The sequence below is a fragment of the Eutrigla gurnardus genome (assembly GCF_963514095.1).
Source record: "Eutrigla gurnardus genome assembly, chromosome: 4".
Lineage (NCBI taxonomy): Eukaryota > Metazoa > Chordata > Actinopteri > Perciformes > Triglidae > Eutrigla > Eutrigla gurnardus.
In genome coordinates, this window is record NC_139918.1 from 9221214 (window position 1) to 9239405 (window position 18192).

The 18192-nt window shown below is 43.8% G+C and overlaps 2 protein-coding genes across 2 annotated transcripts in view; one reads left to right on the top strand and one right to left on the bottom strand.

Annotated features, from left to right (window-relative positions):
- LOC311012962 (uncharacterized protein) overlaps positions 1-18192 on the top strand; it is a 324166-nt gene that overhangs the window by 126320 nt on the left and 179654 nt on the right. The window lies entirely within an intron of this gene.
- Positions 12209-16295, bottom strand: LOC311012337 (transcriptional regulator Myc-A-like). The gene is made up of 3 exons (XM_084007748.1): positions 16096-16295; positions 14385-15030; positions 12209-13150 (listed from the first exon to the last, which is right to left on the bottom strand). Exons 2-3 carry the CDS (start codon positions 15019-15021, stop codon positions 12630-12632), a joined length of 1158 nt encoding a protein of 385 aa, XP_083863874.1. The 5' UTR covers positions 15022-15030; positions 16096-16295; the 3' UTR covers positions 12209-12629.

An 18192-nucleotide genomic window follows, 5' to 3' on the forward strand; every position in this document is an offset into this window, starting at 1 on the left:
GTAACCACTGTCTCTTCTGTTCTTCTGTAGCTGGGACAGAATATAAGCACTTATGTTGATTTGTACAACCAACAACAGAGCAATCTGTGTGTCTCTGAGCAACGACATTGTGAAACACTGCTGTCTCACCGCAGGACACATGGGACTTCAAATCGGATATCTCCTATCATCAGAGGAGTTCGGTCTATTCAAATTACTCCCTTCGTTACATAACGATGGGAGCTGAATCTGAACAGCCTGTAGGAGCACCATTGTACCAGTGGGGGGGCTGCAGAGACCATGTAGGAGTCCCTTGTTTTCCTCATTCTGGGAGTTGGCAGGCTCAGGGAGGACCAGTTTATAGGTGTAGAGACCAGAGAAAACCTGTTTTTCATAATATAAAAGTAAAGTCTTACCGATATATTTTTTTAAATCTGGCTCTATTTTTCACTTCTCTGATGACAGTCAGCAAGACAGATTTTTTTTAAGCCCCCCTGATGATATTCATGATTCATGATTACTATCAGTTCCTCAGATTATGTGAAATCACACACACAGCACACACACACACCTGCTGGTCCATATAAGGCGCTTCCTTCCTCCTGGTCAGAGCAGTTGCTGGCAGCAGGAAGCAACTTGACATCATGAAGTCTTATCAGCGAGCAGTTTGAGCTGTCAGGTGTGGAGCTTCACTTTTAATTGTTGTTGGTTAACCAGACGGCAGCTGTGTACTTAGATTACACACAATCTTACACAACTGTTTCCTTTTCATCTCAACCTGCTGAAGCCTCAATTCTGCTCAGACTTCTAGCAACCCACAGTGCATCCCATAATATGCAGAATATATTCACATTATACATTACCGTCTGGAAAGTACAGATGTACATACATGTTGTATATGATACTGTACTAAAGTGCTAATTTAAGGTAAACACTTTACTTGACTATTTTCTACTTTTATCTGATAGCTTTAGTTAATTTACAAATTCTGATTTTTACACACGAAACAAATTAAACTCCGACAGTTTATACAATTACAACTGAAACCATTAGTCCATGGATCAGTTTGTCAATTAATCAATTAGTTCCTTAATTAATTCCTTGCATTGACAGCAAGTCAAGTTACTCTGGCGTATTAGTATTTCTGACTGTTTTAGTTCTCTGACAGCATAGAAGTATTTGTACTTAACTCTAACGGAATCTTTACTAATCTTGTAGGCCTACTGTTTTTAAGTATTTATTTCTGTGTGTAATAACACTTTTACTCTCTCTATGGTACAAGTACTTTAACTGTAAGTGAGTATTTGTCATGCTAAAAGTACTTCAACACTGTACAAAGCAGCAGATGAAGTTTCTCTGAAAGGTCGACTGACTCTTCGAAAAACACGTCGCGGTGCGTTTGAAGCTCAGGAAACGCTGCAGTATTTTTAGCTGCTGTTTGATGTACTTTCACAAAAAACCTGACTTCCCTTTTCTTTCTCGTCATCTGCTGTCACGAGTGGAAAGACCATCTTCAGTGATGCAGAACAGTGAGTTCAAATAAATGTAGCTTTCAACAACAGGGTGATGACCATAAAATATAAAACGTGTTAATAACTAAAAACATAAAACCAGTGTTTACCTGGAGCCTTTTTTTCCACTAAAAATGATCATAAATAATTTGTCTCAAGCTGAGTGAAATTAAATTTATTGTAACTTGTTTAAACATTTTCAAATGATTTTAAATTCTAACCCTGGCTGTAGAACACTACTCACAGGACTCTGCAGGTGTAGACCGGACCGTCATCATCTCAAAATGCAGCTACAAACTCCAGACTAGTGACTGGACTCAATGATAAGCTCTCATACAGCATTTCTTTCATCCTTCCTCGTGCTCCACGAATGTATTCCTTTGTCTTCTCAGACAAAATCAGCTGATCAAACTCACAGCTTCACCATTTCAACAACTCCTGTGGAACATTTCGACTGTCCTGCTCTTATTACAGACACGTCATCTAATGCTGTAATCCATTGCTGACTTCCAACCTAAATGCATCGTGGTTCATCTGCTTGGAAAACATGGATGCCTTTAGCTCGTCTCTGAGCTTCACAAGCATGTTGCTATGACGTCAGGTGTATTTATCCAATCCAATTCTATATGTACAAACAACAAGAACAACAGTTGGCCAAAGTGCTGAGCAATCGAGCATAGCATGGACAGAAAACCAAGAACACAGTAAAATAATGTAATGGTAACATAAAACCATAAAAGCCAAAAATGGCCAACAATTAATTTCATACAGACGTACACTTAAGGTATTGTTTTGATAAATATGAGTGGACAGTGACAACAACTTTATTTGTATGTTTTTATTTAGAACATGTTACAAATAAGTAAAAAACAAATATATGAAAAATGAAATGGAAAAATAAAACAAACAATTCTAAGAAAAATAAAACAAACATTCCTAAGAACAACAAGAAATATGAAATGCTTGAAAAGGAGAAAAAAATAGATCCAACCCCATCTCCATGACTCAATCATTAATAACTTATTTTATTATATAAAATCCTAGCTCATGAGTGGAAGCCTATATTCCTTTTTTTAATGTCAATTCCAACCTTGGATATGAAGTAATAGGTGTAACCGCGTCGTCCACGTGAAAAGACAACATCATTCTTTTTGTCCCACGGCGGTAAATGTACAGTATTCCAGCTATAAATGGTTCAATAACAAGAAGCACCAGTTAAAAAAGCAATATAACAACAAGTAAAATAGGAAAATATAACTGAATGGTTGAATTCACATTATTGCATGAGTGAATATTGATACGAAGAGTGTAATTGATATTTCAGAGTGAATGAACAGTGTTGATGGAAGGATCTTCCCTTGCCCCCATGACGTTCTCCCCGACCTGAGTGATCTGGATGGGACACACAACGGAGGTCTGATAGATAAGCTGGAGCTAGCCGTGTAGATACGTTTTTCTGTTAAAAAGAGGAGCTGCCTGGCTGACCCCAACATGAAGAACATTACAGCAGTCATGTCTGATTGAGAGAAAGCATGGAAAACCGGTTTAAAATCACAAAACGATGAAAAGGAAAAGTGAAGCTCAGGCTTTCCAATGTATGTGGTCGTGGTGGTTTGTGGACTCACGGGAAGTCAATAGTTTGTCATCCTCCTTTTCGTAACCATGGATAACGAGTCACGTGATCAGCGACTGACTGAGAGGAGCACTGACCAGGCTGCAGGATTTTGACACGAGGACATGCAAGAGAAGTTTCAGTTGCAATCTGCAACATCACCACATGGTGCCGTTAAATCCTGTCAAGTGCTGTTCTGAAATGAAGAACTTCTCAAAGTTTGTACTCCTGCACTGTAAAAGTACCAACAGTTAAAGTCAACCTGCTTTTTCTTTTTTAACAAAAAACGATACCAAATCAAGGGGGGCGTTCAGGTGTCAAAGCCTCAGTTGCGTTTCTGCAGAAGTGTTCCTGCACACTGGAGCGTGGCGAGAGCACAGGGGACTGAAGGGGAGACACTGATGACTCAGAGTTTACTCACTTACTTCTCACACATTTACATTTTCCTCATTGAACCGCACGTTTCTTCTTTTTTTCTCAGCCACACATTTAGTGTTTGTTCATTTTGATTGTTGCCTCTAAGGGAAATTCCCCCTGACTGAGATCCTCCATCCCTCACATCTGTGATGGTTCTTCTCTTAGTTTCATGCATTTAGGCCCCTTTTTCTTTTCTCTTTTCTCATTTGTATTTCAATATTTGTATTTCAATATTTGTGAGTCAGGCATTTATTTATTTATTATTTATATCCCCTCTATTCATATTTTATATGTTTAAATATATTTCTCTTCTTGATTGATTCCCAGTGGTTCAGGAGGAATCATCTCTTTTTTTATTTACAGAAAGTCTTTTGTTTTATGAACTGAAGCTTAATATAAATACATTTAAAAGCAAATTTCCCACTTCCATATTACTACATAGTTATTTTATAGAGTATGTACAATGTACTCTTTCTCGTGTATCATAACATGTTGTCAAATAATAAATATATTTATTATATGTATTTGTTCTCCTGCCATTGATCTTACTTTCCCTTCATTTTCTTTGTGCTTTTCATTTGTTTCTATCTTTGAGTTCACTTTGCTTTATGACTTTTCCACTGAAGATAAACCTAATGTTGATTCCAACAGTAAAGTGTAGACAAGGGCACCAGCCCCTGTTGTTAAATTAAAGGATCTGAATTTCTATTATGGAGCAATCAAATAAAAAAATATGATATATAATATCAACTCTAAAGCTCGTTGTAGCTTTTCTTTTGCATTTTATGGTCTTCAGATTCTGTTCAAAAGCAAGTGGACCTTTGAGTTGATATTTTTAAATTTTGTAAAAGATTAAAGGACTTGTGTTTGATGAATTTATTCTATGAACAAATGTTTTCCACCATGTACTGTCGCCTCTCCCTTCCAACCACAACAATTGTTACCTTGCTGAGGTCGGCAGCTTCCTCGGCTGGTGGTCTGCTGACAGAAAAGTCTAACTTTCCACTCGTGGAGTTGATGGTCGGGGAAAGCCTACAGAGGGTGAAGGGCGGAGCTAAGAGGAGGGGGGATACCATGATGGTGTCCCGCTGGGGCCCAGCAGGATGGGCGTTTCGATTTGAGTTATTATTATTATGGAAAATGTATTTTATCTGCAGCTGTGAGTATCTCACTACACAGAACCAGATATGTCTCTGGGTTTGAACTGTTGGAGGTGCAGAGCTGCTGCTATACATGAAACAGGATGACATATAAAGACCCTCTTACAGTTGGTAAACATGATGACGTATACAGGCCTATGTTAGTGTGTCACGCACTTTAATGATAGAAGTACAGAGAAGTGCAAGAGCTTGTTAAGATATGCAAGAACATCAATCACCAAAGATGCAACCTAAACGAACAGACTTCCCAGATGCGTGTGCTATTTGTGAGTGGGTCGAATATATTAGCAAGTGTCCACATATTTACATGATTTGTATGTAATCACACCAGCGACACATTGGTAACGTAATTGAGAGTCAGTTGAGTTGTGGAAACGTAATTTGGTAGCATACAGGGTTGCATCTGGACATCACATCCGGAAAAATGTCAAAAGGGACATTTTTGTGCTAGACATTGATCAAAACTAACAATTGAAGACTAATAAGAAAAAAAAATAGAGTAATAAATATAAAGAGTAAGAAGTAATGCTAAGACCAGTGTAAATCGAAGCAATAACATAATACAAATATAGCAAAATAATAACAAAATATAATAGAAAAAGTAAATTGCAACAACATAGGAAAGTGCAGAGCGTAATTTGGTCCATTTCGCTCAAACCCCGAATCTGAAGTGAGGTCCCACTTCCCACAAGCACCTAGGCATGCAGACTGTTTCTACAAACGTGTGAAAGAATGGGTCGCTCTCAGGAGCTCAGTGAATTCCAGCGTGGTACTGTGATAGGATGCCACCTGTGCAACAAGTCCAGTCATGAAATGTCCTCACTCCTAAATATTCCAGTCAACTGTCAGTGGGATTAGAACAAAGTGGAGGTGATTGGGAACGACAGCAACTCAGCCAAGAAGTGGTAGACCTCGTAAAATGACGGAGCAGGGTCAGTGGATGCTGAGGCACAGAGGTCACAGAGGTCACCAACTTTCTGCAGAGTCAATCACTACAGACCTCCAAACTTCATGTGGCCTTCAGATTAGATCAAGAACAGCATAGAGAGCTTCATGGAATGGGTTTCCATGGCGATCAGCTGCATCCAAGCCATACATCAGCAAGTGCAATGCAAAGCGTCAGATGCAGTGGTGTAAAGCACGCCGCCACTGGACTCTAGAGCAGTGGAGACGTTCTCTGGAGTGACCAATCACGCTTCTCCATCTGGCAATCTGATGGACGAGTCTGGGTTTGGCGGTTGCCAGGACAACGGTACTTGTCTGACTGCATTGTGCCACGTGTAAAGTTTGGTGGAGGGGGATTATGGTGTGGGTTGTTTTCAGGAGCTGGGCTTGGCCCCTTAGTTGCAGTGAAAGGAACTCTGAATGCTTCAGCATACCAAGAGATGTTGGACAATTCCATGTTCCCAACTTTGTGGAACAGTTTGGGGATGGCCTCTTCCTGTTCCAACATGACTGAGCACCAGTGCACAAAGCAAGGTCCATAAAGACATGGATGAGAGAGTTTGGTGTGGATGAACTTGACTTGCCTGCACAGAGTCCTGACCTCAACCTGATAGAACACATTTGGGATGAATAAGAGTGGAGACTGAGAGCCAGGCCTTCCATCCAACATCAGTGTGTGACCTCACAAATACACTTCTGGAAGAATGGTCAAAAAGTCCCATAAACACACTCCTAAACCTTGTGGAAAGCCTTCCAGAAGAGTTGAAGCTGTTATTCACTAGCAAGGACCACACCGTCAACGAGATGCGTTTAAGGATTTATTATTATTGACAAAGAGAATGAAGTGTCGAAGATCTTGGTTCTTGAGCGTTCAAGTGCGTTGTGGGGATTCTTGTAGTGAATCCGCCGCCGCTCCCGGGCAGCGACGGACCCCCAAAAACCTCCAATTACTTAAGAAGAGATTGAGCGGAATTGAGATCTTAACGGATGTAGCGGTCGTACGTTTGGGAGGACCGGCGGCCCACGGGACGTATGAAGTGTTCTGGGATGCCACTACGGGAGGCCGAAGTGGCCGCTCCGATTCTGAAGGAGTGCCCGGAGTAGTTGTTGGGCCAAATACCAGACAATGAGAGCATGAGGCGAAAGTGATGGTGGGACTAGAATCGTGTAGCCACTTGGCCGGACTCGGAAATGAAGAAGGGATCTGTCATGTTGTGCTCTGAGATTTGCGGAATTGCGAGAGTTTGCGAGGTTTTCGAAGGGATTCAGTGGTGATTGGACCTTGATGAAGAAGACGGGCGTGGCCGGACCGAATTGATTGGTTTTGGTTAGCTGTAAGTGGAGCACCATGATGTCGTCTGAAAAGCGAGACGAGTCGAAAATGCCAGCATGACGGCTTGAGTCGAAGCGAATGGTTGAGGAGGTGAATACGGAACATCTGAGGAAACCAACGAGGTGAGCAAGAACATGGCTTCCGAGGTTGGGCGACTTGAGGAGTGCCGTACCTGGAACGGATCGTGCGGAGGCAGGTGGACTGCAAGTCGACAGTAAGAGGAAGACGACGAGGGTTTGTGGCTGGCTCTTGGCGTGGGAGTCCTTTAATGAGGGAAGTTATCTGGGGATGGCTGGTGGCCAGGCCTGAACTGCTGGTTATTAGCTTGGAGAAGAAGCTGGTACCACTAAGGTACGCTTTGATGGTGTGTAGTTGGATTGCCCTGATGGAATGGGCGTAAGTGATGGAAGAGTCAAGGTGATAAGATCGAACGACGGAAAGATTGCGTTGTATTGGTCGAGGAAGAGGTGGAAGCTTTTCCGAGTTGTCAAGTAGGACGAAGGGGTTGAGGGTGATATGGAGGAATGGCTTTGGGAAGGTATCGGCGTGAGGTGCCAAGCTTTGGAACTTCTGCAATGGGAAGCAGGAAAGAGAGTCAGCGATAGTGTTTGTTTGACCGTGAGCTGCGCGGAGAACATATTGATGTGAAACGGAGTGTCGGATGAGGCTCTGTGTGAATTGCATGATGAATGGGGAGTTGGAGCGTCCTTGTTAATTATGTCTACGACTGCAAGGTTATCTGAGTATATGTGGACGGATTTGCGGGACCATTTGTGTCCCCGCAAGATGGCGGCGACTAATATAGGGTAGATCTCAAGAGCACGGGGAAGCGACCTGGCATTTGTTTGCAAGCTCTGAGGGCCGTACTGCTTCGAACCATCTTCCGTTGTAGAAGCCCCCAAAAACGACTGAAGGAGAAGCGTCAATGTACAGATGGAGGTCATGTGGGTGAGTCCGTTGGTCGTCGTAGAAGAAAATGATTCTGTTCCAATTAGCGAGAAGGTTGAGCCACAGACAGAGTTTGGCGAGGAGGGGCCCTCTGTTTTCTCTGCGGATGAACTCCGAAGTCGGAGAAGACTGAAGTCGGAGTGGCCAGGCCAGAGGCGGGTGGTGATGACGGGGGGGGGGGGGGCGAATGATGGAAGATCGCCCGAAGGATGGACGAGGTATGGAATTGTTGGACAGGATCCAACAGAGGGCTTTCGACAAGTGCAGCCGAAGGTGAGCCTGACGGCAAAGTAATATGCACCACGTCAGCGGACACCGAAGAACACCAGAAGTCGGTGTAGATAGGGGGACTTTGAAGGCGCTGGTGATGTTGGTTTTTTGAGAGCCGCGACCCTTTGCCGGCGAGTTTAATAAGGGCGATGGCATGGTTGATGGTGGCGTAGTGATGTTGGTTTTTTGAGAGCCGCGATCCTTTACCAGTGGGTTTAATAAGGCGATGGCAAGGTTGATGGTGGCATAGTGGAGAGAAAATTCTTCGCTCGGGATCAAGCTATTGGTGCTGGGAATAGTACTGCCGATACTGATGCGATACCAATGCTGATGCAGAGTTAGGAAATGGAGGATGGAAGACATGGAACCTTCCTTAACTTCTTTAGCGAGAAGAGGCTGGGTGAGATGGGGCACCGCGAAGGGAGCATGTGAGGGCTGCACGGGCGGCGAAGATGCGGCAGTAAATCTCGTTCTCGAGAGCGCCCCAGTAGGTGGCCTCGTTAAACTGTGAGAGGCGGGCTGCAACTTCGGAGGCGAAGTGTGTGTGGTATTGATAGAAACCATGCTGCCAAAGCGGAGGGCCAGATTAAGAATGGTGGACAAGTAATCGTCCAGTTCATTGCGTTGCGTGGGGAGTTTGGAACAGAGAGCGTCTCTGTAAAGGGAGAAGGCGCAAGCGAACATAGTTAGTGTTAGAAACGTAGTTAGTGTAGTTAGAAACGTAGTTAGTGCATCCCGGCACTGGCATCTTGGTGCCAGGAGCCCCGACTGAAGCAAGTTGCTGTGGTTGTTGGAAGATGCGGCGGGGGGGGGGGGGGGGCTGGCCTCCCGGTGCCAGGGGGACCGGCTGAAACGAGTTGCTGTGGTTGTTGGAAAACGGTGGGGGGCGCTGGTGTCCTGGTGCCAGGAGCCCCGGGTGAAACGAGTTACTGTGGTTGTTGGAAAAAACGGCGGGGGGGCTGGCATCCCGGTGCCAGGAGCCCCGGCTGAAACGGGCTGCTGTGGTTGTTGGAAAAGCGGCGAGGGGGGCGCTGGCATCCCGGTGCCAGGAGCCCCCGCGAAGGTTAGCTGCGGTGACGGCTGGAACTGGATGGCTGATGATGACAATCCTGATGGAAGTTGGAGGGTCCTGGAATCCGTCTGGGCGCTCCCTCTGGAATGTAGAGATGACGAGAAGTGGTGGCAGAGGATCTCTGTCTCTGCTTTTGCTACTGCTCTTGTTTTCTTAGGGCTGTGTTTGATGGTACTATTAGCCCCCGGTTCTTTTGTTGGAAGCCCAAGGATAAACCGAAGAAATCTTCAGCTCATGAATATAGAATTTGTTCAGGCCGCAGTAAAGTATGGCGGGCCTGGGCTCGGAATGGCAGGGCTCCCGCAAGATCTCGGTCGGAACGAACCTCGTTTCCTGGTGCTGGATACATTTTATCTTCTTGGGCTGGGACTGCCCCGTACGGAAGTTAAACTTTCGAGCAACCGAGTCTTACTGGTCAGTTGTCTCTGACGTGGACTTACGGAAATGTAATATGAATCGTGTTTGAGTGTTGTCCTTCAGGCGTTCGGGTTTTTATTTTTTATTTATTTATTTTTTATTTATTTAATTAATTTTATTTTATTTTTATTTATTTTATTTTTTTTGCGCGCCTGCTGTGTTTGCTTTTGATGCGTTTCCGTGAGCCTAAAACGGCTTGTTTCGTTCGATTCACGAGACTCGCAGCTTTCAACTGATGTATAATATGACGCAGACACATTTGAAATAATATACGATTAAATGGAATGAATGCAAAACTAGTGCAAAACGGCCCGCGGGCGGGCCGGTGCCACGCAACAGTTTGAAAAGTCACACTGTGCTAATGAGCACGACCGGTGATTTATATGGGTTCGGTGAAAAGTACGAGTCTAAAGTGAACACAGTGAAAGCGAATTGTACCAGTAATGTCCATTTAAGAAGAGCGTCGACGTCACGGCCTGTACGGGTGTGCGTGATGACGTCACCCGGAAGCGACCTGGTGTTGACGGAACGAGCGGCTACGAGTGTGGAGTTTGCTTTATTGTCCGATCGATGGAACGTCTTTTGGCGTCTTGGATGGATGGATGGATGGATTCTTTGAAGATGGAGACTGGTTGGGGGATCTCACTGGAGCGTGGTGACGCTGCGACCGGCGAGTTGTTCTGCCGGTGTTGTCGGGACGATGGCGGGAGGCTGGAGTGATGTTCGGAGGCGAAGGGGTCGGCAAACTCCGGCGACAGCGACGTTCTGTCCGTGAGTTTCCTCGTCCTCTCTTAGCTGTTGAAGGAGGTGGGCTGGGAGACGCGGAGGATTCGTCTGGCGAGCTATGGTAGTCTTGACTGTTGAGAAGGGATGAACTAGGCGGAACACTGACCGTGGATGAGATGGAGTTGGTTTTCTTCAAAGTCGCTTGCGTCCTGGACGTCGTTTGCGCCACTGAAGTCGGGGTCTCGGGAACGGAGGTGGCGTCGGCTTCTGGTGGATTATGGTCCCGATCTCGATGGAAAGGATCGTCGGTGGACGGGGATGGAGAGACGAAATCCGTGGTGAGGTGAGTTAAGCTGCGAGGTGAGCCAAAGCTGGTGTTTGCTCATGCGAAAGTTTGGTTGTGCTTGAGGCGAAGTCGCGTGCTCTCGTCTCTGGCCGAACACGAGAGTGAACGAACACGAGAGCGAGCGCAGAATACGAGAGCGAAGCGGAGGAGAGGGTCAGGTGGCTATTTATAGAGATGCGGAAGTTGGCGCTGTTGAGGTGTGGACCTGCTCCTGAAACTCCGCCTATTAGGCTTCAATAGCTGCAAAGGGTGGACCCACGTCATATTAGGAATCGGATGTCACTTAAGGTCATATGTGAGTCATCATGGCAGGTGAGAAAATACCTTTAGCAATATATCGGAGGCTCTTTTTCAGAATACAAATTGGAAGTCCATTGTACACCTTTTGAGTCCATCACTCTCTAAGTGGACACCTGAGAGCACTTTTCCATCTGTATGGGGACACCTGGGCCTCAAGTGGATATTTTAAAACGCAGTGAAATTTGGGTGTATTGAGCTCAGACAGTAGTTTGACACACAGTCTGTGTTCACACACAGTAAGAAGGTTTCAGAAACAGGAAATCCCTCGACCCACTTATCCCTGATCGCCATGACTCAGTGGTCCGGACTGCTATGACTCAGCAGAGTGACTGTGACTCATCCACAGCTTCTTTTTTATCTATTTATTCATTTTATTGGCATGCGAGAGAAATGAGTGATGTGGTTCAGTCAGGAGGACAGTATGTCGGTATGAGTTGGTGCTTGGATATGATGGTATGGTCTTTAATTCAATAGAAAAGTGTCAAAATGTTTAACAGAACTTCAGTCTGATTAACTAAATGTCAAAGATGATTTAAACTACAATACACAATACACCTGCCCTACATGGCCAAAAGCATGTAGACAGCTGAATATATGATTCTGACTTCTAGAAATAAACATAGGAGTAAAAGGGACAGCAGTGTAGTGTTGTATGTAAGTCCTGTCCCTTCTGGTGGACCATATGGGATTTCAGAAAAAAAATCTTTTTGATCCTGTCTGAAATTACACATATGATGTGTCAATCTGAAATATAATTTTGCATGCCAAGAAAGATTTGCCTCAACTTTCACCTGGTTTCTCAGAGTTCAGGGAGGAAACGAAACCGAGGACAGAAGTCAGCAGACAATCTCTGAAATATTTAGCCAATGAAACCGTCCCGCAAGACAACATTTGTTTCCACATTCTACACTTTAGATGAAGCCAAAATGTATCGCATCACTCGTCCTCAGATATCACAATAAACTCTACAGGCAGAAACTCAACTCTTCCCCCGGATAAAAGGCTGTTGAAGCCACAAATCTCCTCTGTGACCTTTGACCTCTGGCTTCTAACACAAAGACCAGGCGCTCATTAGAAGTCATGACAAATTAAAACATGAAATAGTTTACGATGTCAAGTTTGCCTTAAACATTCAACTTCCATGTGAAGACAAACCAATCAAACACCATCTGTAACTTCGTAATGTCTGACGGGCTTTTATTTTGAAGAGATGCTTCTGATGTACCTCCTCTCGTGAATAAAATAAATAGTTTGAAAAATAAAGAAAACATTTCAAGATTGAGTGATGAAAATATAAAATGGTTGATCATAGTTATCAGATGCTGAATATAAATGTATTTCTCCTGAAAAGATGTTAAGAATAATATATTTTAATGTAAAATGTAAGTTTTGGATAAAAATAAAATAAATACAAACAAGTTTGCTGATTACAGACCAGCTACCAGCACAGCAGGAACACAATAGTCCTTCTAGTTTGTGCTACATTATGTTTTATACTAAATAAATTATTATTCATACGCGATGCTTGTTGAAGTCAGTTTGTAACATGAAACATAAAATTAAACATAAACGACTATGAAAACTACTAAACAATTAATGTAACGTCTTCAGCCTCTCCAGTCTGTGTTTGAGCTCTCTGCTCCTCTTCCTCAGCTCGTCCTTCTTCGCCAGCAGCCTCCTCTCGTCCTCCTGGATCTCAAAGATGAACTCCGTCGCCTTTTTCAGGATCACCACTTTTGCCGCTTTCTCATTGTTGGCCACCGCCGGGATTTCGTCCCTCAGAGCCACAAAGCTCATCTTCAGCTCGTTCCTGCGCTGCCTCTCCAGCACGTTGTGAGTCCTGCGCTTGTCATGGTTGTCGTCTCCGTCGGACCGGGGACTGCAGGACCGCCGGCCGCCACTCTGCCTCAGCGCGAGGCTGCAGCTGCTCTCCGACCTCACCCGTTTGCCAGTGGGCTGTTGGCGGGTCGCTGAGGGCTGCTGGGCGGCGTAGTTGTGCTGGTGGACGTTGATGTGAGAGCGTTTCAGGACCAGCGGGGAGCCGTCCGGACTGTCTGATCGCCGTGACGCCTTCCGCCTGTCCACCGACACCACGTCGATCTCTTCTTCCTCTTCTGTGGAAAAACAAAGGAAGCATTCTGGAGTAAGTGCACTGTGTGAAACCAAAAGCGTCATTTATACTCCTGCTGTTTTTTGAACTTTTAGGGTTCACCGTCCCTGTGTACATTTGCTTTGCACGCCTTATTCTGTGTTCACACCAAACGTGAAGCACAGTCTTCACGCCGTGCGATTGCATACAAAGTCAACACAAAGACATGAAATCTGTCATTCGCTTATTCATTGAAATATTTTTATATGAGCGATACATTTGCATCAGGCTGTTTCTAAAGCCAATCAGCGTTGAGATTCTCCTCCTGTCGTCACTCAGAATCAGAAATCTCAAATATCGTACCGCCTGTGGTCCCACAGAGGTCTATGATAGACCAGACCAGACTATGTGGAGAAACCAGAGACTGTCTGTGGTCCAAACAACAAGATCTCTGCCATATTCATGTCTAGATGACCTTATTTGGAGTGTTGATGGAGCAGCTATGATGTTAGCATAGCCTAGCATCCATCAACCAGACTCCATTCTGAAAACAAGCATTTTAGAAGTTTTTTGCTTGTCGTCTAACAGACAGACCTAACAAGTCATGACGTTAGACTGTTCACTAATCACTATGATTATGAAGTTATTTCAGCATCCTTTTTGATCGGGTTATTGCTATTAAATCACAGCTAAATAGTTTATTTCGGGTTCATCCAGCTGTAGTAAACCAGCCGATGTGTGTCTTGCTCGATCCACAGCTTGGTGACATTCAATGAGCATCTCAGTATCAATAGTATTTTTTCAGCCATGATGGGTGAAACCTTGTTGGTGTCTACATGGAGGTAATTTCTCCCTTCTCTCTGGTGCCTCGAACGCAGCTAACAACTAATCAACACAAATGAGCCTGCAGTCAAACTGACATGAGATGATAATTAGTTTCATGTTTGGTTTGAATAATAAATGATTATGTCAACCATCAAATTCCTCCCAACGTTATGTCCCGCCTCCTATCCCGTTTCACTCAGAAATATGTCACCATACAGAACTTAAATAATGCTTTTTCAGCTCGACTTTTAGGTTTTTAGGAGGGATTTCAGGGGTTATTATACATTAATGGATTGTAAAATATTAAAGACCGAGTATTAGTGATGACGATGAGAAAACTGACAGCAATGAGAAAAATTAGACCGGAGTTGTAATAAACCACAATTAGCCTTTGAGTCTTTGAAACTCCTTCAAAATAAAAGCCTGCTCCCCACCTGATTCACTGTCACTGCTGCTGAGAGGCGGCGAGTCCAGACACAGTTCTGATGCCGCCTCCGTCGCTGCTCCGTCACAGCTCTTCTCACTCAGTGAGGTGTAAGGAAACACCACAGAGGGGTCGATGCAGTCTGTCGCGGCGGCGTGGAGGTCCTGCAGGTACCCCGTATTCACCTGAGAGCTGCCCGCCTGCTGGTCAGCTGCTCCACCTGCGATGGAGTTAATGCTGTTGACTGCGAGGGAGTCCCGACGGGCCCGGAGCGAGGCCAGCCTCTCGGACACCACCTTCTCCAGCTTTGTGGCGGCGGCGAAGCTGCTGCTCCACATGCAGTCCTGGATGATGAAAGACTGGAGGAAGGCTGACGAGGGGTTGCAGTCTTCGTCCAGCAGATCAGACACAGCTTCCAGGTGTTTGGCGGCAGAGAGAGGGACGTCAGGCGAGGAGGGGCTCCGGCTCGGGGAGCGGGGGGGTGTCGGCAGCAGCTCAAACTTCTTCCAGATGTCTTCGTCAGGGCCCGGGAGGAGCTGGCTGCGTGGCGGCAAGTAGAAGTCCTCCTCGCCATCCAAGAAGTAGGGCTGGACTGTGTCGTAGTCGTAATCGTAGTTTCCGCTGGACATGGTCAACACCGGCGGCATTATGGCTGCCTGTTTGGAGACCAGACATGAGGTTAGGATTGGTCAGATTGGAAGATGACGATATGGAAGCAAAGGTGTTGAATGTGGGATTATATAAAAGCCAATACAAAGTAACCATGTAATTAATAAGTTACTTTTTGGCTTCTCAGGTTTAAATCTTACCTGTGTTCTATAATAGAAAATAAATAATTCACAAAAATACAAGAGGAGACTTTAGAAACCTGCATTCACAAATATGAACATTTATTTTCTCCATGAACATAAAAATGTCATCACAACACAAACTTTAGGAAATCGAGATGACTCCACTAAAGAACGAAACCGTTATTAAACATTATTCTCATCATCACTTTAAAATGTGACTCATCTGACTGCCCTTCATCAACAGGGGGCGACTTTTAAATTTGGTAAAAGGAATATGTTGTATTTTTTTTTTTTAAATAGATAACATTGGGTGTTATTAACCTGTGGGTCATGAAATTCCATGTGTTTATGTACAACTAGAATTTGCAGGCAAATATGGCCAGTACCACAGGCCCACAAAGCTTCATTTAAAACAACAACAATTTATTTCCTTTTTGTGTGTGGTCCAAGTTAAAACGATGAAATATGACCCAAATCAAAATGATTATTCAACACTCAATTCGGCATCTAAAAACCCACCAAAAAGGGTCAATTTGAAAAGTAAAAATGTGTAATAGGTTGACAGAATTCTCGACAGCTCTTTATTTATGTTGTTCACGTGGACGGAAACGGCTAGAAGAATTAAACTACTCAGAAAGAGCAGCGTTAATGTTCAAATGCGGCTCCGTGCTTCAGGTGTTGTCAGATAGGAGTTGCAGGTGCGACACTTTCATTACGTCACATTTAATGACAACACAGGGGAAACATTTACCTGAACCAAATATTGACAGGTGAGTTATTGATGCTCAGAATATTTAACTAGCAGCCTTCAGTCAACAGCTTGGACAAAGTATCTACTACAACTAAGCTATGGAAAAATAAAGGAGTCGCACAAAAACAGCTATCAAAATACAGCTTGTTGCCGAACTAAGTGTAGGAGCTACAACTCACCGTTATGTCTTCCAGAATAAACCTGACGGAACGGAAACGGAGTAAGATCCAAAAGTATTGTTAGTCAAGGTGAAGTTTTCATCCGCTGGAACCCGTGGGTCGAAAAGCGCTCTCTTTCAATCAATAATCGATAACAGCGACCAACGCGACTTCAGTACTCCGCTGGTGTCCTGCGTAGCAGTCTCGGCGCGTGAATCATCGCCAGCTGCTGCTCTCGAGACATTTAATACTCTGCCCCCCCCCCCCCCCCCCCCCTTTCAGCAGTACACGTCACAATTACTTACCGCGCCAAATGTGAGTTCCGAAGTAAACTAAAATGCGTCACGAGCGCGATCATTGTTGCGTTACACTTGTTACTGTCAAGTGTTAATTTAATGAATGCGGAAAACATGCAGAAATGAGTTTTAAACGGGGAACTATTTTACTCCGCAGATGTGTAGTGAAGCGGTGATATAAGAGGGTGGTCCGGTTCTAACAGTAAATGATGCAGAGGCACGAAGTTCCGGGAACTTAGCTCAGTCAGTGATGAAGTCATGAAAGAAATCCAATGAAATCAAATATATTTTTAAAACGATTAAAGAGAAAGATAACGATGAATGAAAATGAGAGGAAAAAACATTCAAATGAAACAACAAAAAATATTTTACCAAAGAAATTGTAAAACAGATCATCATGCATATTAATGAGCCATTCGATTAATCAGTTAAACATATGAACTATTATACCAACGACTTCCTCTGGCCTTCTGTGTTCCTTCATCTATCCAAAGCCAGTGTCTTTCAGTGTGTTTCTGTTGCTGCTTCTGTACATCACAACTAAAAGCCTGCTATTCCACTACACTTGTTCAGTACAATTCGCACTTTACCTGTTTCCTTCCATCACTGCATGTTTGTATCATACATGTCATGCAAAACACTTGATGAGGTCAATCTGAATTTTGTATCAGCACATCTTACATGTTCTATGACATCAGGCTGATATTTTCAATATGATTAGTTGACAAAGACACAATAAAATATAGATTCGTTTAATTTAAAAACAAAAACAAAAACAAAGTGTATATCACCTTGCTGTACCTCCTGCTGCTGCCTTTAGGCTGCTGCCCTCTGGTGGCTGTAGTAACTCACTGCTTCACCGTTCAAATCTAAACAATATGAAAACATGAAAATGTATATTTAATAACATACCAGTTTATTTTTAGGTCAAGAATCAAGAATGAATGGAAATCAGCAGTTTGCTTCAATATATATGTTGTCTGTAATCATTTACTGAAGCTATTGTTGACAACAACCATGTTGATGGCATTTCACTGCGATCTGAACATCATTCCTCTTCCTCTTGCCTTTGGGTCCAAATGTTAAAATATATTTTCCAGTAAAAACTGTTAGTATATATCTGTGAAAATATTCTATAATTGGATTACAGAAATATTTTCCTGTAATGTTTTCATTTACTGTAAGGATGCAACTCTCACCTGCTTGTTCGGTGGGAAATTTGCATTACAGATGCAAAGTTGTAGATCTTTGCAGATTGGGTTGCATCCTGAACCCCCCTGTCTCAATGAGAGACCAGGATCCACAACAAGGTCTCGAAGTGTGTTATTTTAGAAGAGAGAGAAGCTTGGGAAGATAATGAAAAGGTTTCAGAATGTGAGGATCAATTTCAGGCGGAAATCTGTTCATCTGAACACTGGTTTGTTGAAGAAAACCTGCCAGCGAGCAGGTTAGGTTCACAGAGTCAGTTACTATGGTAACTGATCTAAAGGTTGAGTTCACCCTCTTTCTTGAACGGAGAACTCAAGAGTACCCCTCTTCTCAGGGTTAACATACTCAGAGTTTCTGCAGAACCTTCTTTCTGAAACACACCTCTGAACCGCTGGACCATCCTTGGGACGATTAATGCAAAAGACGAAAAAAGAAAATACAACCAAACAGGAGAGACAACACGAGGAGGAGATGAAAGGACGCGAGCATTTCTGTGAGAAATGTAAAGCCAACATGGAGATATTTTAAACTATGTGACAAACCATGATGTTATCTTCCCCAAAACAAAGTACTTGTGTTACTTCCTATTAAAGTGGTTCCATGGTAGATAGCA